The 20,802-nt window shown below is 36.6% G+C and overlaps 1 protein-coding gene across 1 annotated transcript; it reads right to left on the bottom strand.

Annotated features, from left to right (window-relative positions):
* Positions 1–1,798: 1,798 nt before the first annotated feature.
* LOC121414871 (protein SpAN-like) lies at positions 1,799–20,207 on the bottom strand. Its single transcript, XM_041607926.1, has 5 exons — positions 19,606–20,207; positions 9,268–9,400; positions 8,195–8,394; positions 7,718–7,939; positions 1,799–4,144 (listed from the first exon to the last, which is right to left on the bottom strand). Exons 1-5 carry the CDS (start codon positions 19,822–19,824, stop codon positions 3,827–3,829), a joined length of 1,092 nt encoding a protein of 363 aa, XP_041463860.1. The 5' UTR covers positions 19,825–20,207; the 3' UTR covers positions 1,799–3,826.
* Positions 20,208–20,802: the final 595 nt, after the last annotated feature.

The following is a 20,802-nucleotide window of genomic DNA, read 5'->3' as shown; positions in this document are numbered from 1 at the left end:
ACAGATTTATTTGATAGTCGGTTAGTATGTAACATGTTATGTCGACTTGTTATTATTCTGCCATTTTATATGAATGAATTACGATAGAGAAGCTGTAATTTTGCTGATGATCACTATCATTTTTTTTTTGCTGGGGGTGATTTGCATTTTGTAAAGTGAAATTGAACTTGAGAGTTCATGCAAATTTTTGGTGAATTGTTTGAAAATAAAAAAAAGGTTTTCAAATTTTCTGGGGGACATTACGGTTATGATGATGATAATTATGATGAAATTGGCAACAATAGTGATTATAATTATAACAAAGAATAATAAAAAATAACTATGCTGCTACTGCGACTTCTACTTCTTCTAATACTTAAAGCAACAATAAGGATACTAATAATAGTAGTAGAAGTAGTAGTAGTAGTAGTAGTAGTAGTAGTAGTAGTAGTAGTAGTAGTAGTAGTAGTAGTAGTAGTAGTAGTAGTAGCAGTAGTAGTAACCAAAATTCTAGCAATAAAAAAGAATGAATGATGGAATTATAACAATTTAATAGATAAATTAATAATTAGATTACATTTGTGTTTTCATATCCTTATGTTTTACATACTTTGGGGTATGCTTTTTGCGACCCAACATGGATATATGTCCATACTTCAAGAGGCTTGGCCGGGTTTAGCTATATCAATCGAGAACTGTTTGAATAAAACAGATTCTCTGATTGAATTTTGTAAATAGAAGGTACTATTCCCTTGTTTTATCTTTGTTTTACTTTGTATATTTTTGTTCATACAAGTAACTATTTCTTTTTTCTCGCATTGCTTTACTCAATTTTCAATATGCAAATTGAAATTTTCCGTAAGAATACGAAGAAAACTGTTTTTGGTTACATTCTTTGTTTTCCTTTGTAAATATTTTTCTATAAATCATTGTTTTCATTTTAGGGATTTTACTAATCCTTATTTTCAAATCAATCGTGTTCTTCAGGACCCTGAATAATGTTTACTTGGAACTATTAACATGATTAATTTGCCCTATTGCGAGGTCTTATATTGCTTGTATAAGATTATAAATGTAAGAGGAAAATGATTGAATATATTGCGTCACTTTATAGTGTTTATCGCCTTTTGTTCACTGTTGTGATGGTGAAAATGTATTCATGTATGTTTCTTTCGTTGGTATTTGAATGTAATATATATCTGACAGAAAATATTTACTTTAGTAATCCAGATTTTCTTGGATATTGTGCGATATGTAAATATCATCAGTTTGTTGCTAAATTATCCATATAGATTTGTAAATTATTCCAATGACAAATTTTGTTTCATTGGTAGTTAGCATTGCAAACATACTTTTCATATATTTCATAACATGTTGTCGATAGTTGTTTTTCCTTTTTGCTAATAAAAACGTTGTACATGTCAGTCATCACAATCCAAATATTCAGTATTTTCAGCATATCATTTAAAAATCATCAGTTTTACATAGTAAGAACTCTGTATAGATAGGCTGTCTTCAATGTCAAATGAAATGTGGTTGACAAAAAATCAGCTGTAAAATGATTTTTCTTTTTATTTTATGTTATAGCATGAATATAAGCAAAATTATGAAAATGCCTCAAAAACACACAATAAATGTTATTTCTCTCTTGCCTCCCTCTCCCCCCCCCCCCTCTCTCTCTCTCTCTATTTGCCCCAACCATTTATTTTCCATGTTTTCTCACCCTATTCAATTTCTCTAATATTTTACTTACTTGTTTTTCCTCTTTTTATTTTTATATTTCTTTCTATAATATATCTTGAGAAGTGAAATATCGTGCTTGCCTTTGAACATTAGCATTTATTTGTTATTACTTTGTATTTGCATACCGCTAGAATGAATATACTCTGTAATTTGTTGCATAATTATTCATTTACCAATACTGTGATAATATTTGATAACTGAAATGATTATCATCGTCCTATGTAAGCAAATAACGATTGAATTCTTTTTACACAGCCGAATTCCATATTCATAATACACGTTTATGCATTTCTTATTTTCCATTGAAATACATGATTTTTACAACCAATCAAAACACAGGAATGTATATAGCGTCGCATTCTGACACTTCTTACTTGTACTGGTCAAAAAATAAAATAAATTTATTAATTATGAACACACACGTTTACTTACAGTACTTATTTTGCGTATCATCAACATGCATTCTGTGACAAGGAACAGGCGTTGGAACCAGGTTGTCACTGTTCAAAGCCTTTGGGAATTAAGAGATTTTAAATGATTAAAAGCAGGGTCAAACCAAAATACTGAATCAGTCAGTCTATAACATATTTTTACTATACCACCATATCAACAAACTCTCCTATGAATGAAAATATGAACAAGTAGTGTAATCAACATTACCATTTTTTCAATTCGACCTGTAAAAACACTTGTTAAGTCTGGTGAACATGTGACAAGCTCTAAAGATTTTTATGCTTATATATATACTATTTGAAAGTAGAATGGAAAGTGTGTGAGAGGGTGTGTGTGTGTGAGAGAGAGAGAGGGGGGGGGGGTTGACCATGCCAGAAAAAAGTATCACTGTTTTACATTTTTTACACGTTTATTGAAAAGGTGGTTGCTGAAGCCCCCCCCTCTCTCTCTCTCTCTCTCTCTCTTTCTCTCTCTGTCCCTGTCCTGAAGCCCTTGGAGAGAATACGTATAGATCAGGTTCACCATATTGACTTGAATTTGACAATTAAATATAAAAAATAGAGTATTTCCATTTTTAACACATGATAAAAAACACGATTCATCACAAAACACATAAAGTGACCATCACTCAGTGCGGACTGACCATGCAAAATGGACTTACGTTTTTGTACGTCTGTTGAAAATTTAAAAATGGGGCGCTGGAGCACCCAGTCCCCCTGGTTCCGCGGTCCCTGCAACAAACTAAAACATTAGTTTGCTCTCTTATTTTATTCCTATATACAGTAATATTTAACGTGGTAAGCGTGATCATTTCGCCCCCCCCCCTCCCGATATGTGATGGATGTTCATTTGTGACCAGGGGACCGTTTCATGAAAGTTGTCAGCACTGACAAGTTGTCTTTCTCCGATAGCAGTTACCATAGTAACATTCAAAGGCCAGTGTCTTTCAACCAATCAAAACCAAGAATTTTACTGAAATTGTCAGCACTGACAATTTAGTCAGTGCTGAAAACATTCATGAAACACCCACCTGGTCGGACCATAGCCACCAAAAAAAAACAATAAGTCGCCTGGGAAGGTTCTCTGTAAACGTGGTAAATAACCAAAATAGCAATTTGGTCTTCACAAAGCAAAAGAAAAAATTAGCTTATTTGAAAGAATAATTCCTTTTCTTCATATTGTCAAAATGTCAAGTTGTAAAGTAGAATAAAAATACAAGATACCAGAGTATCTTTGAGCCAAGTTTTTGCAGACTGCTTGAAGTATCATCTGTTATGTGAGATTGCCTATAGTGACAGTGTACTATTAAAGCCTATCTCACGCTTAGGTGAACCCCAAACTTAAAATACTGTTTTCTCTATAATTTTTGAAACTCTTGCTTCTTCTACATTCGATCAAGTACCTTTGGGGTTATCGTTGGTCAATTTCGACAAGTTATATAACATTTTAAAGCTTAGGAGGTGTGTTTTGTTTTTCTTCAAACCCAATAGAAATAATTCACAAATTATTTTGGCTACTTACCAAGCTTACTGTTGGTTATGTGGTGGCTAGGTCACATGATATACTTTAAAAAACCTATATATACATGAATGGTGTAGTTATTTTAGCACCCTTTGTTTCCCATCTAGCATAATAAATAATTATCATAATTTTATCTCCACCAGTTATGCTCAAATATTGTTTTCGTATACCACGGTTTATCCGACTTGCCCGAATCATAGGGCTGGTCCGACACACTCTCACACGTCTTTCCCCAGGTCAGCGGAGGGCATAGACAGACCTGGCAGTCGGTGGGACTCTGGTAGCCGCCATTTTGACAGTTTAATTTGAAGCTGCAATGGTTGCCGCATTTGTACATCATATTGACGAGCTTGAGGTCGTAGAAGCTTGGCTCGGTCCTCCACTCGATAATGCGATTCGGTTTTCCCTTGACAGTGATTGTTGGTAGTGTGTAGTGCTTTGAAAACGCCTGGAGGAGATATGGAAAAAAAAGTAGAGAGGGGAGTAACTCCTCGTTGGGTTATGTTAATTCCGCTTGAAGGGATGGTCCAGGTTGAAAATATTCATAACTGAATAAATAGAGTGAAATTCACAGAGCAAAATGCTGAAAATTTCATCAAAATCAGATAACAAATAACGAAGTTATTGAGTTTTAAGGTTTATCAATATTTTGTGAAAATGGTTATATTATGCATATCGTCATGAATATTTATTAAGTGAGCTAATAATGTCACATCCCCACTCTCCCTTTTCTGATGTTATTACATGAAATAATAAATGCTACATTTTTCATAATTGTACATGTGTAAATAATGTGTCTCCATTATGATGAAATAAGTTGCGGCAATGAATAACTAATGCACTTAATCAGTTGTATATCCAATTGTTTTTAGTTCTTGGTAGAAAATTTTCGAATAAACCTAATTTCATATAATAAAATACAAAAGAACAAGTAGGGATATGACATCATCAGCCCATCTCAGGAATATTCATAAAGACATGCCTAGAACGTTTTAACCGGAATAATGCAAAACTTAAATCAATAACTTCTTTATTTGTTATCCGATTTATTATCAAATTTTCAGCATTTTGCTTTGTGAATTTTACTATATTTATTGAGATATAAATATCTTCAGCCTAGACCATCCCTTTAATACTTATTTTGTGAAGATGGTTAACTCTAATAAAAAGACTGAAAACTTGAAAATAGCATGACTCTATGTGGAGTTTTTCAGATCGGAATGTCAAATATTTTCAGCTCGCGCTTCGCGCTCGCATTATTGATTTTCATGATTAAAAAAAATGTATATAGAACGCCCAGATTCTAGCTCTAGCGCGCACTATTTAGATATCGATTATGGAATTATTAAATATTTATGTGGTTTGAAAGAATAAATCTATTAGTTAGATCTACGATAGTGTTTGTTAGGAATACCCCTCCAAGAAACAAACAAATAAGAAAATCAAATCAGCTTTGAGCGGTTGATTGGGGAAAATATGGGTGAACAAAAAATTGGCCACCCCCATCCCTGGGTAGAGTAAGGATTAGGTTGGTTGAATCATTTATGTAATTATTCATTGATTGATTGATTGGTTAATTCATTTCCATATTTATTTCCACCTCCATGGTTGGTTGATTCATTTATTCATTCATTTCCATATTTATTTCCACATGATACAGGGTCTTGGGCGCCCTGTCTGATACTCTCAGCAGGAATGGCAGGAGCAACTAAAGAAAGAAAGGAAGGAAGGAAGGAGGGAGGGAGGGAGGGAAGGAGAGAAGGAAGGAAGGAAGGAAGAAAGGGAAGCAGGAAGGAAGGAAGGAAATGAGGAAAGAAGGAAAGAAAGAAAGAAAGGCTCCTGACCACCAAGCCACCAGTGCAAAACAAATATAAGATGATCAGAACTGATGATGGCGCAAAAGTGTGCGCGCATGTATGTGATTGAGTTTCATCAGATGTATATCAATCTAATCAACCTTGGACATATTATGGAAATCCATCAATATAATATTTTTCTGCCTAAAAATTGCACAATGTTCTTTGTGAACAAAAAGAAGCACATCGAGTTTTCAAGAAAATATCCATCACATATCTAGAAACTATTTTAAACGAACATAACAAACATGCATTTTAGATGTTGGCGTTGCTGGCTTTCCATAGTTGTAGTTGATCGGTAAGATGGGGCAAATGTACCTATGGGACCGAGTGACGTCAACATCCGAAAGAGGTGACCTTGGCTCGAACCTCTTTATCAGTTCGCAAAGCGTGAAATGTTTGAAAGGGGTGTACATATCTTCCCCCCCCCCCTCCCCCGCCCCATTGCTGTTTTTGGAAGATGCGCCATTAAATTGACCACGGCCAGTAAGTTCATTCACAGACGAGAAAATCCCATGAATTCCAATTTGAAGAACATGCGGGTGACGATACCTAATAAAATGTATCGGCAGTGCAAAGGCGAAGACCGTAAATCTCAAAATGACCAGGCGCATATACCTAGAGATAGGAACATTGGCTCATCGACCTCTTGGGGACAGACAGTAAGGCAGCCCCATGTAGAAAATTGAATGTATGGAATTTGACAAAAATTGATGATTTTCCAGTATTTTTTGACGGGGGGCGTCTTATGTGTACTTAAGAACTTCCTGCCTGACGTATAAATGGCTAGAGTTTAAAGGGACGCAAGACATTTGTGCATAATGGCTGATTAAAAAAAGGTAAAGAAGTTTCAATAAAGGAACGAAGATGTGTCGGTGCATTAATTATGGAGGGATACTGTATTAGTGAGGATGCAGAAAAGCTTGAATGAAGTATTGACTTGCTGTAAAGAAAGAATAGTCAAGGTGTCACTGGTCACCTAATACCAATGAGAACGGGGAAGCAAATCCACAAAATAAGTAGACACCAGGCGGTACTTTTTGAAAGACAAGTGGATAGAGGTTACATGAAAGAAACTTATGCTTTAAATTCATGTCGAAAATGGATGTAAAATAAGAAAGTTATGACATTTTAAAGTTTCGCTTCATTTCACAAAACAGTTATATGCACATCCTGGCTGGTATGCAAATGAGGAAACTATGACGTCATCCACTCACTTTTCCATTTGTATTTTATTATGTCAAATATGAAATATTCTGATTTTCTCCTCAATGACAAGTGATACAACGAATAATTCCTCCCTGAACATGTGGTATTATCATTGTTTTATACTATATGTTTCAGTCATGTTGCTCCTTACTGAAATATTTTATGATTCAAACAATAATAAACAAAAGAAAATAGTGAGTGATGGACATCATCGACTGACTCATCTAGTTGTGCATATCACTGTTTTGTGAAAAAAGCGAAACTTTAAAATGTCATAACTTTTTTATTTTGCATCCGATTTTGATGAAATTTTCAGCACTATGCTAGTTTGATTTTTCTTTATTTATTCAAGTCAACATTTTTTGGGGGTGGACTTGACCTTTAATAATTTAGGTGATTAATTGTTGTTATTTGTTCGTTAATACTGTGTACATTATATACACATGGGCCCCGTCTTACAAAGAGTTATGATTGATCCCATTAATCGTATCTCTATGGAAATCCATCAGTGTCATAATTTCCTCTTTAGAAAAGTTACACAATGTCCTGTGAAAACAAAGAGAAGCAAACTGAACTGTCACACAGTTAATGTATGAATATACCTCAGAACTATATAGAAAATATTTTGAAGAAACATGTAGTGTAGATGTCGATGTTGCTGGCTTTCCATAGTTGCGATTGATTGGATCAATCATAACTCTTTTGCATAAAAGGTTGCATAAAAGTTACTATCATGGTAACTTTTTCATCCAATGGTAACTACCATGGTAACGCTGATCAACAGCCAATCAAAAACAAGGATTTCATACAAGTTACATTAATTGGTTGGTAAAGTTACCATAATGGTAACTTTGAAGCAACGGGGCCCTGGTCATATTTACCTTTTATATGTATTTTGTTTTAATCTAAATATTCTGATTTTATCAAGGACAAAACTGAAATATCAGAGAGCTTACATTGAACGGATAATGCATGATGGAGTTGATATCGTAGGGAGTGGCTTTGAGCAACGACTGATCGTAGAGTGACGGGTTTCTTACGATGCCGAACGACTGTTCAAGGTTCACCTTCTCGTCGATGTTCTCCCAATGTATATCGATGTACTGATCACGATCCGGTGTTTGATGTTGATGTCGCATACCGACTGCATGCCCGAGTTCGTGGACCATCGTGTACGTCTGTAACGGAAAGGGGTTTCATATTCTCTTTTTTTTCAGCACAATAATCATGACAGGTGTGTATAAATTTTCCATAATTTATTGCCTATGAATGTTGAAAACAAATTAATTGTCGTACAAAATAATCAATGAGAAAATCAAAATGGTTATACAAAGAAGGAAATTCTGACAGCTAATACAATATCCTTATTCCTGAAATTAATAAGGTAAATATTTTTTTATTTTAATAGAGGAACGTGAATTATAATTCCTTACCCAGTGTGGGCAAGCCGACATCAGATGGCGCCCTTTAACTCGTCGTCCCAGAAAAGATGTACACACTTCCCGTTTCTCTAAATAAAGTCTGTCTGAATGGCCCAGCTGTTTAGCGAGAAGGGGTGTGTATGGCACAAAACGGACGCATGTTACTTTCTCCCAAGATTTCATTCCTTCATAAATCTCACTCTTTTCCTTTTCTGAAAGGTTTAAGCAAAGAAAGAGAAAACAAAACATATATTTACTAACAGTGTTATAATTGGAATTGTGTGAGGAATCAAGCGGTTTATCAAACAAAATATCCCCCCCCCCCCGTTGTCTCTCGAAAGGGGCTAGTCTGCTATGCAGACTCTGAATGGCTCGTGAGGTGGGATCTGCTACTGGTTTGCGAAGCAAACCAGCTTGAAAGGGCGAGCGAAGCGAGCCATCTGTAGCCTCAGTAGACCTAGTCTGCTATGCAGCCTTCTTAAACCAGCTGTGGTACACACTGCAGATGTGGGTCTATATTTGCAGACTAAAATGGAAGAGACAGAGTGTAGAAAGGGGAGGGGGGAGAAGAAAGGGGATAGAAAAAAGGAGATCAGGGTAATTTTACTCTAAACCTGTGTTTACGGATAAAAAACATCTTCAAGTTGGTTTACCCCGCCCCCGATCAACTGTCCGTTTATCAGTTAAAATCTATGCAATGATCCCTTAAAACTTTGCCTGTTGACCCAATAGAGCAGTCTTGAAATTTGAAATCATAACATTGACATCTTCACAAAGTTGCGTCATTATTGTGAAGTTCACAAAGGGCCGGGGTGGATCCGGGCTATTTTGTTAGAGAGTTAGTGAGAGGGCAGACGACCCTAAAGCAGCGCCATATCATTTTCATATTATAATTTTTCTATAGTTGAATTCTATGAGTGTAAAGTTGCACGGCATCTATATTTCTTGTTTCTGCTTTTTCTCTCTCATTTTCTCCTCTTTTTTCACTACATGAAAAATCAAAGGTGGCGGTCGCCAGCCCCCCCCCCCCCCCCCCGTAGCACCACCCTTGAAAAGAGTAACAAGACGTTGTTTTTAATCCTTACCATCATACGTATTTGTCATCTCATACGGTATGATCCCATACGGCCAGAAATGATGGGGTTCGACAGCTTTCCTTTTAGCTCGTGATAGAAAATGGCTTGTTGACAATTTGGACGCAGTTGAACCATTCACACCCTAAAAGAGAGAAAAAAAAATAGCAAAGCTATTGTAATTGTTGTGAAAAAATAAACAAAAATCCTAATTTTTCCTTTTTTTATTCTTTAAGCAAAATCAATCCTGTATTTTGCAATTATGATTTTGTTTCAATTTTGTTCATGTATTTGGATATAACTTCAGAAGATTTCTATCCATATGATTTTTTTATTAAAAAATGATGAGTGTGAAGTAGCCTCGAAAGAAGCATGGGAAACCCGCTTGAAAACCTCGACTTTGTCCACATTGTGACTAAAACTTCAGATTTCCCTTGCATTTTCACAAATTAATCTTAAATTAATCTAACATAAGTAAAGGGCTAATGGTCAAGAGCTAAAAATACGGTGACATTTGCTCCTGTGACATTTGCTCCTGCGACATTTGCTCCTGCGACATTTGCTCCGGTCTTCAGAGGTCATACGGTTAGGCTGAGGATTGTAATTGAATTAAGTTGGCTTGTAATAACGTAAACATAAGGATTATGGTTTCTTTAGTATTGCCTATTAGAGTTTAGGTCTTAAGTTTGACTAAGCGTGCAGATTTTTCATTGGAGCAATTGTCGCCGGAGCAAATGTCATGGAACCGAAAATGCAATCATACTGTAAGCGAATGAGGGATGGCAAGCCGCAAAAGAATCTTGTTGTTTTGGTCGATGTGTGAACGCGACTATTATATTGTTTATGTACCACATTTCCGATATCAGCTGATAGGTGAGGAATGAACGATTAAAAATGACATATCACGACGACCATGACGTTCTATTTTCGGGAAATGATTAAACCCCGGACCGGCATTGCACTACTAAGCTCGGTATGCCGTCAGCGTGACAATGATGATTGTTATTTTATCGACTACATTCGTCAAGCGACCACTCCTTATTCCCCGTGATCGGTAACCATGGTAACAAATTGAATGTAGTGGGGTGGTGGATTCAGCCCATCCTCTTAAAATGATAATAGTTTTATTTTTTTAATTGCCAGTTACATTGAGACCACTTGTAGTGTTTTTGGTTGTACTTTGCTTCAGTTTTTTTAGTGGGGGGGGGGGGGTGATGCACTTTTCAACTTTTCACTCTGATCTCTTTGATAATGTCAGTTGAACCCAAAAGCTCTTTTGAATATGCATTGTTTTTTTTCTTAAGCCTCTCTTCGTCCACTTTTTTATATAAATATATAAATAAATGAACGAATAAACACAAATAAGTAAATAAGTAAATTAATACACATGAATGGGTTTATGAACGAATTAATGGATTATTCAATCAATCGCAGCTCAACAGTGAATCAATGATTGATGCATATATACAAGATGAATGGACAGATAGAAGTATGGATTTATTAACTTTCAAATATATTTATGGATAACACAAAAACGAAAATAATTATTATTTTGTAATAGATAATTAGTGGGCCGCTAATCATATATCTGTTTGTTTTCCCTGTGCATTAAACCCTAACACTAAACATTCGCCTACAGTTGCGACATCTCCAGACACATTCTCCTCGGATGCCTTGTCTCATAATCCCTGACATATCAACTTTATAAAACAAGTCATGCTACCTTTGTCATCAGAGACTCTTTTCTTACCCCAATATACGTATAATAAAAGATAATGATCCAGCATGTTGCGAGTCCTTTAAATTGGGCACAGCTGTTAAATACTGTTGTTTTGGTTTGGTTAGCACGGTGAATGAATGTAGCTTTAGATGACATTTACGTGACCCCATCTTTTCTCTTTTCTTGCTGAGAGTAATTAAGTTTCCCCGAATCACTGCGGATGTTTCAGTCAGGTCTGGAGATTGAATCGAAATCTACGGATCCAGGATTTTCCAGAAGGGGGCATTTTTGTCAAGAAATGTTTGACATTGCCCTCCTCCTAAATCCTCACTTCTTTTTCTTGCGTATACACGACATTTTCCACTCATTTTCTGTTAATGGTATGGTCTCAAAGAGGGGGGGGGGTGTTTAACCCCCCCCCACCCTTGATTCGCCACTGAGTCAACTCTCTTTTTGTGAATAAACATTTTTTTCTTTCCTGCACGCTCTCTGAAAACAGCTTTGTAGAAAGTGGGATCAGGTTATTTCATGGTTGCTGAATTTAGTAACTAAAGTTAATAGGATAAGCAACCTTTCAATTTCATACAACTATTTTTTTTAGTCCATTACCTTGTCATATTTAGATTTTGCCAAATTTTTCTATTTTTTCAATAAATCTGATGGGATACATTCTTTTGTCTGCGCTTTTGATCAAGTTCTCGTAAGGAAGAAAAAAATGGTTGTTTGCTTTGATGGAACTTACCAACTGTTTGTTATATCAGAATACCATGTAAAAGAACAATTTTTCCTCTCAACAATAGGTATATTCATTTTAACCAACCCTATAACACCCCTCCAAAATTAAAGGAGAAGGAAGGTTTTAACACGTAGGCCTATGTCCATTTTGAAAATACATAGCTCGTTAAATTTCTAATTTCAAAGATGGCAGGTCCCTAACTACTGCTCATTACGACAGCTATTGTTGTAATTGTCGTATTTCCTGTCTTTGTCTTCATTGACTCTCAAAGAAATGAGTAAGGCATTTCACGTAAGGACGGGAGAAAAGAATGTAATTAACAAATAAATTTGGGCATTGGGGCACTGAACACCCCCCCCCCCCTTAAAAAAAAGTTTCCCGACAAAGAAAAACTAGGAAAAGAAAGGGAACAAGAAAGAACGGTAAAGAATAGGTTGAAATTTAAATGCTATTTTCAGAATATTATCGAATTCTTAATTTGAAAAGTTGAAAAAAAATCGCTTGCCCACTTCTCTCGTTTATAATGTTTCAAGACAATTTTGAGTCATGCTGCATTCCCTCAATATGATTAAACTCCCTACGCCATTTTGAAGAGTTACTTCACAACCATCACATCACATATTAATACACTCTGAGAGAATGTAATAATTGATCAATAAAAAAATAAAAGAAATCGAAAATAGTTAAAGAAACAATGGGTGTGATTTAACTAGAACAATGATAAAAGTATAACTCACAAAAAAACTTAATAGGACAAATAATGATAAATTAAGTAACTTTTGTTGAAAAAAAAGTACACGTAGACGGAGGGCAAATAACGAATGAAAATAATCAAATATAACCATTTGAAAAGGACTTTATACCAAAATGAATGAAAATGAGAAAATGACGTTTCATTGATTTGTTTTTTTACCATTCGCTATGTAGGAATGTTGTTCGCATTATGACGTCACAAATCAAATAATTCTAATTCTAATAACTTTTTTAATTCTTTGGTGGATTTTTTTTCAAACCTTCGGCAATATTTTCTTAAATTATTTTTTACAACACACTTTTTGTCAGGGTGAACTTCCCCTTTAAACGAACATTCATGTGGCTTTTGTCTCTTGTATTTCTTTATTCTGAGTACATACCAGTGTGGGTACAACAGGAACTTCCACTTAAGTCCCACGAGCTCAGAGTAATGTTAGCAGTTCTATTTACAGAAAGCCCGATTTAGGTGGATGACAGATGCGGGAGAAAAAATGAGAGAAGGGACAAAGAGAAAGAATGAGAGAGAAGGGACAAAGAGAAAGAAAGAAAGAAAGAAAGAAAGAAAGAAGAAAGAAATAAAGGAAGAAAGAAAGAAAGAAAGACAGAAAGAAAGAAAGAAAGAAAGAAAGAAAGAAGAAAGAAATAAAGGAAGAAAGAAAGAAAGAAAGAAAGAAAGAAAGAAAGAAAGAAAGAAAGAAAGAAAGAAAGAGGGAGGGAGAAGGGATGAGTGTGAAGGAGAGAGGGGGAGAGAGAGAGGTAGATGAGGAGAGGGAGAATAGAAATGGAAGAGATGTAATGTACAGAAACAGATGAATCAAAATACAGGGACGGACAGAGTAAATGAATTTAATTGAATTTATTAGTAGAAGATCATGGCATAAAAATGAGTGAAACAGGCTTAAGGGACAAGTCCACCCCAACAAAATGTTGATTTGAATAAAAAGAGAAAAATCAAACAACCATAACACTGAAAATTTCATCAAAATTGGATGTAAAATAAGAAAGTTATGATATTTTAAAATTTCGCTTAGTTTTACAAAACAGTTATACGCACATCCTGGTCAGTATGCAAATGGGAAGACTGACGATGTCATCCACTCACTATTTCTTTTGTTTTATCTTATATGAAATATTCTAATTTTCTCCTCATTGTCACATGAAAAGATGATTAATTCCTGGCTGAACATGTGGAATTAGCTTGTTTAATACCATATGGTTCAGTCAACTTTGTCATTATTCTCAAATCTATTTTAAATGATTTATTGTATAGTTCAAACAATAAAAAAAAAGAATTAGTGAGGGACATCAACGAATTGAGGGACTGAATTGTACATATCACTGTTTTTGTGAAAAATAAGCGAAAAATGCCATAACTTTCTTCTTTTACATCCGATTTAACAGGGGGAGGGAATAAAGGGAAAGGGCGGAGGAAGGGGGAGGAGAGGGGATAGGGAAGAAGTGATAGTAGAGGAAGGACGGAAGAAAGGGAAAGGGCGGAGGAAGAGGGAGGAGAGGGGGTAGGGAAGAAGTGATAGTGGAGGAAGGACGGAAGAAAGGGAAAGGGCGGAGGAAGAGGGAGGAGAGGGGGTAGGGAAGGAGTGATAGTGGAGGAAGGACGGAAGAAAGGGAAAGGGCGGAGGAAGAGGGAAGAGAGGGGGTAGGGAAGAAGTGATAGTGGAGGAAGGACGGAAGAAAGGGAAAGGGCGGAGGAAGAGGGAGGAGAGGGGATAGGGAAGGAGTGATAGTGGAGGAAGGACGGAAGAAAGGGAAAAGGCGGAGGAAGAGGGAGGAGAGGGGGTAGGGAAGGAGTGATAGTGGAGGAAGGACGGAAGAAAGGGAAAGGGCGGAGGAAGAGGGAGGAGAGGGGGTAGGGAAGGAGTGATAGTGGAGGAAGGACGGAAGAAAGGGAAAGGGCGGAGGAAGAGGGAGGAGAGGGGTAGGGAAGGAGTGATAGTGGAGGAAGGACGGAAGAAAGGGAAAGGGCGGAGGAAGAGGGAGGAGAGGGGGTAGGGAAGGAGTGATAGTGGAGGAAGGACGGAAGAAAGGGAAAGGGCGGAGGAAGAGGGAGGAGAGGGGGTAGGGAAGAAGTGATAGTGGGGGAAGGACGGAAGAAAGGGAAAGGGCGGAGGAAGAGGGAGGAGAGGGGGTAGGGAAGAAGTGATAGTGGAGGAAGGACGGAAGAAAGGGAAAGGGTGGAGGGAAATGAGGAGGGAGGGGAAGGAAAGTGAAGAAGGTAGTAAGGGGAATTAACATGATGAAGGAGCGGGTAAAAGGAGATGGAGAGAGGTGGGAAATAAGGAGGGATTTGGATGGATGGAGGAAAGGAGGGGGAGGAGGGAGTATAGGTGAAAGGAGAAATGGTAAGGAGGGAGTAGGTGAAGGAGAAGGGGTGCGAGGGAAGAAGATGAATGAGGAATGTATGGTAAACAAGTAGGTAGAAAATATTCAGGGAGAGAGAAGCGGTTGCGACCAGCGATCATGTACTTATTTGCGTATCGTCTTTGAATTTGATTGAGAATAATGATTCATAACATACCCAGTTCTATATTTAGATAATCAATTATTTTGATAACAATTCATTGTAAATTAACTTCTGTCACAATTTGCTTCTATTATTTCCACGCTACCAGATGTTGTCCCCCATCAGTCGAATCCAGGTTGCATTAGTCATCGGAAAACATCTGCCATGAACAATCAACAATTTACAAATAATTGACACATTTTCTGTTGATGCTAATTCGCAAGTATTCTCATTCATTGTGGAAATTATGAATATTGACGGAGTTAAGAAACTTATAGGGAGGATATATAGTACAGTAATGTTTTCGACATATATATGTAAATGGCTTTATTGCAACCACTGGCATGACAAACGTTGAATGAAATCAAGTTAATCAACAAGTTCATATCCACAGTCATGATAACCTAAATACAAATATTACAGATATATAAAAAAAAAACGTTAACATAATAACCTAAAGGGCAAACCCAATCAAAAATATATATACTTAACAATTTCATACCTCTCCTAAACAGAAATAAAAATGAAATTTAGACTCTTAATTATGAGTACAGTGATTAAAACTCGATGCACCTAAATAAGATATTTCTAGAAGAAAACTACCGAGTTTAATTAATAAATGAAAATAATTAATAAAATGCATGATAAAAATAGTACTATCATAATTAAACAAAACTGAATCAATTCACTGAAATACGATGCAAAATAATTGTTAACATTAAATTTATGAATTAAATTAACATCAAATTATTGAATGAATTAAGTAATTGATTTGAATTTCTTTCAGGACTAAAATTCAGATAATCCTCACATAAATCATGTAAATAGGGGTTATCAAATAAGGGCCCGTAATTAAGATCGTCCAGTTATGCGATTTTTGCCACTTGAATACTGTTTCTGGAAAAAGTTAAGGCAGTCCCCCAAAAGTCTAGCTAAAGTTAATCAGGGTATCGGTCTGGGATTAACGGGTGATGTTCCAGTGGGGCGGCGTTGTTGAAATTTGTCTGTCATTTTTGTCTTCTTATAATAGCGGAAACATTAGATTTGGACATTTAGAGAATTAATTCATTTAAGGAGATTTGCAATAGAAACTTCACGTTGGATACTTGCCATATGATTGTATCAATGCATGGCAAGAGTGGATAGGTTTAATCATGGACCTATTACCATGGTTTAATATAGCCACGGACCGAAAAGAGGAACGATTGTACCTTTTTTTCTGATATTAAGTTCACTGCTCGCTGAATAGACCGGTTTATATAGGATGTTTCTTTCCTCGGGGCCTAGTAACGAGTTATTCCATTAACCTGTACCTAAAAATGGTATTTCAATACTTGGAATCCACTTTGAATACACTAGTTCTTGCTATGTCGGGAAAACCTCAGTCAAGCTTTCCGGTTGTTAGGGGCAACCTTTGTTAAACTGGTATGCATAAAATTTGAATATGTTAGTAAAACGGTCTATTACCGCAAGTTGAACATTGCTGCTTTGCATAATTATAATAGGCCTCAGTATATCGTATTTAAGAGAAATCTTCCGGAAGAATTATGTACCAATCTTGCTTCTTTTTTTAATGATATCAGCTTTTCTAATGAAATATTATGAACAATAATGGTTTTAAAACCATTTTTTTTTCGAAAATGATCTACACTCCCAAGCAAACAAACAAGACAAAAGGTGAAAGATCAACATCAACTGATTTGAGTTATAAAGAAAGTTGTGATTTCCGACAAGTTCATCATGTTCATGCTGAGTAATTTGATTGACAGCAATACGTTACCTGTACTAAACCTTGACCTTGTGATAAATGTAGGTCAGCAGGTGCATATTCAATTGCCCCAGTTCCGATGTGCCCCCCCCCCAAAAAAAAAAAAAAAAAAAAAAAAAACGTTCAACTAATTTGAAATGGAAAATGTAGCTATCAAACTCGCGGATGAAAATTCACCATCGCTCATGTCGTCAACATTCATGGTTTCGATAAAAATCAGGATTTGGTTTATAATAATGCATAATAGATACATGTATTGTCAAAATACATTACCATATTCAAAACATATCGTCTTCAGCGACAGTTGCATTTCAAAATCAGTAAAAATGCCTTTCAGGACATCTAAAAGTAACAAGTTGAATGCCTCTGGCCGTCTCTCCTGCATCACGCGGTTCAATATAGCAGCAGTGCTGACTTTGAAAACTACTCTAACTCGCACAAGATGTTCAGTGATACATGGTTACTCTTATGTCCATTTTTTATGAACTAGACCAATAAACTTTAATACAGAGATATGATGGTTATTCAACAAAAAACCCCAACATGGCCAAAGTTCATTGACCTTACATGACCTTTGACCTTGATCATGTGACTTGAAACTCGCACAGGATGTTCAGTGATACTTGATTACTCTTATGTCCAAGATTCATGAATCAGATCCATAAACTTTCAAAGTTATGATGGTAATTCAACATACACCCTATTCGGCCAAAGTTCATTGACCTTTGACCTTGGTCATGTAACCTGAAATGCGCACAGGATGTTCAGTGATACTTGATTACTCTAATGTCCAAGTTTAACGAACTAGACCAATAAACTTTCAAAGTTATGATGGTAATTCAACAGATACCCCCAATTCGGCCAAAGTTCATTGACCCTAAATGACCTTTGACCTTAGTCATGTGACATGAAACTCGCGCAGGATGTTCAGTGATAATTGATTAAACCTGTGTCCAAGTTTCATGAACTAGGTCTATATATTTTTTAAGTTATGATGACATTTCAAAAACTTAACCTCAGGTTAAGATTTCGATATTGATTCCTCCATCATGGTCTAAGTTCATTGACCCTAAATGACCTTTGACCTTGATCATGGGACATGAAACTCTAATAGGATGTTCAGTAATACTTGATTAACCTTATGGCCAAGTTTCATGAACTAGGTCTATATACTTTCTAAGTTATGATGTCATTTCAAAAACTTGACCTCAGGTTAAGATTTGATATTGACGCCGCCGCCGCCGCCGTCGGAAAAGCGGTGCCTATATAGTCTCACTCTGCTATGCAGGTGAGACAAAAATTGACCGTGGATAAGTTTTTACTCGGTCCTGTCTAAAATATGCATGACTTACACGTATACTTACCAAAATCTGAAATAACTGTTGTGTTAAAATGCATTTGCTAAAGACACATTACAATACCCTTGCAGAAAACATGAAGCATCCAGGCCTAGCAACTGCACAAAGCAAATCATGCCTTTTGTAAACCCGGGATACATCAATTCGGGTTAGGCCTCATTTTTTTTGTATGCTGATTTCTAAGTTTGCCCACCAGCAGATTATCTATGCACTTGACAAAAATGCATTTCTAAAATTTGACATCAAGATGATGAACAAATAATTTGGTACATAAATTAGTGCAAAATCAATTTAAGAGGTATTGTCTGATACACAATCAATGAGATGGTTGCAAGGGTCGTAGAGCTTGAAACCGCGACAGCCCTGGAAGAGCCCAATGAAAGTTTTATAGTTGTTACTTGGAACCCCCCCCCCCCCACATGACCGCCATTAACATTGCTGCTCAGGTCGGATTCATCAACCGTCAACGGGCAACGACCTTTTCATGAACAGTTTTTGAGAATAGGTTTTCACACTGGGGTAGGGAGTCGGAGCTCCTAGCAATAAATTAGAAATCAAACACAACTTGACTTTCAACCAATGAAATACGAGTGTTATGGACCTTTGATAGCTGTTGTGTTTTTTTTTGGTAGTTGCGTTCAAACGCAGCGATTTGTCCAACGGGGTCTTGGACGTTTTAGCCTATTTATGCCGATGCATTGTACGTTTGGCCATCCCCTTTCTTATTTTACTAAGATCAAATTTATTGGAGAGACAAGTCATGAGAGAAAATTGTATTTAACTGACCAAAAAAATTCACTTGATTTTATAAGCCAAAATATATAAATGAAAAAAAAAATAAACATAAAACGAATATTTAAACAAACTGATATACATGTACCACTGGGAGTTGCAGTTGAGTTAAAAATCCGTGCCTATATCACAACTAAATGCATTGCAATCACAATTAAAGTGACAGTTCGGAAAATTTCTAATAAGGATCTCTTGTTACGAATATCAGTTGCAGAGTCTTATAAGTACTTCTAATCTTGTATAAAAACGTACGATAGAATCAATTATTTACACATTAAGAAATCCGAGAACAGTGATTGAGAAGAAACCAACAAATGAAACCTGATATGCACGCGACCCTCATGAACTATTATTAGAGATTATAAGATAAGAATAAAACCAATTCAATTAATTTGTGTCGAGCACGGTGTGAAAAGTCACGAACTGCAAGTTCATCCTTACTCGACTGAACAAGAAAACATATAGTTTACCCCCACCCCCCCCCCTCTCTCTCTATATATATATATTTATCGACCCCCCCCCCCGTCATCTTCATGATCTTTTCTTTATATTGAAGTTCGCGAAAAGGTGTAGAAAACGGTAGTCTACATAATTTAATAATATCATTACAGAATAGTATCATTTGGTATAAAAGATTAAAAAATAATGAAAAATAATGAAAGGTAAGAACTACAAAATAATATTGAAACCTCTCTGGCATACCTGTTCATCTGTAAAGGTTTCAAAGTGCGTGATGATATACTTGAGATGGTCTTTATCCATGTCTTTGGTTTCGTTCCCCGCGTGGACTAGGGTATTCCCCGATCCGACCACGCCCACTCGCTTTGGGTCCATGATGCGGTGTGGTATCAAGGCGGGTCGAGCGTTGCACTGCTGGAAAAATACACATGCTATTCCAAAGATCAACAAAGTTAGATCCATGATTGCACAAGAAAGCGAATAAAAACTGGACGGTTTTCGAGACAACGAATTATGTAAATGATGGAAATTCTTGAAGCTGGATATCAGCGTTGATTCGTTGTGAATTCTTCGTCGATATTTTCGACCAAATAATGTGGTCTACCACTGGGTGGTTTCCGACGTTACCCTAGCAGAATGAGTACATGAATCAGTTGGGATCCTGCATTAATGGTTTCCCTTGTCCATCATGGCTGAATGAAATTTAGATCCGAAGGAAAAGAAAAAAACTAAACAACGCGACATCCCTGATGTGGAATTCAAAGAGTGAGAAAAAGCAGATCAGGAGAAACAAAATGATAGAGAGAGAGAAAACGATGAGCCTCGCGTGCGAATGTGTCACTGTGAATCCCAATCAAAGACAATTAGCACGCCAATATCCAGTTCTAAATGGGTATAATGAGAAGGGCTGCGGGAAAGTCGTACCGGAGGGGGGGGGGGTAACGTATAATATGTGTAGAGGGATCATTATTATATTCTATTGGACCAGCTTTTTCGACCACCCGTGACCCCCCCCCCCACACACACACACACTCACTCGCTCATCTCTTGACTTCTCTTAAAACGAAAATGTTGACATTGTTTAATTGTCAATCAAATCGTAGAGATTCTAAATGTGCTTGTGATCCGTTAAATAAAATGCGCATGGAGCTTTTCTAATCCCATTATCCTTACCTTGTCATTTACTTATAGTAATATTGCCTTATAACATTGCCTTCAATGCGACATTACCTATCACAGCTATGATATCATCATCAAACGCTATTGACAGGTTAAAGGTTGATACCTCTACAAGACATAAATCGATTATATATTTTTTCCACTGTAATTAGCCCCCTCCCCACTACCCCCTTCGAACCCCATACCACCGCCACCCCATGAAACGTGACACACTGTGGTCTGTATTTGACCGGGGTCCCCGTTTTGCCTATGACGTAATCA

This window comes from Lytechinus variegatus, chromosome 1 (genome assembly GCF_018143015.1).
Source record: "Lytechinus variegatus isolate NC3 chromosome 1, Lvar_3.0, whole genome shotgun sequence".
NCBI classification, from domain to species: Eukaryota; Metazoa; Echinodermata; class Echinoidea; order Temnopleuroida; family Toxopneustidae; genus Lytechinus; species Lytechinus variegatus.
Note: the sequence above shows the minus strand (reverse complement) of the source record. Positions and strands in the feature narration are given on the sequence as shown.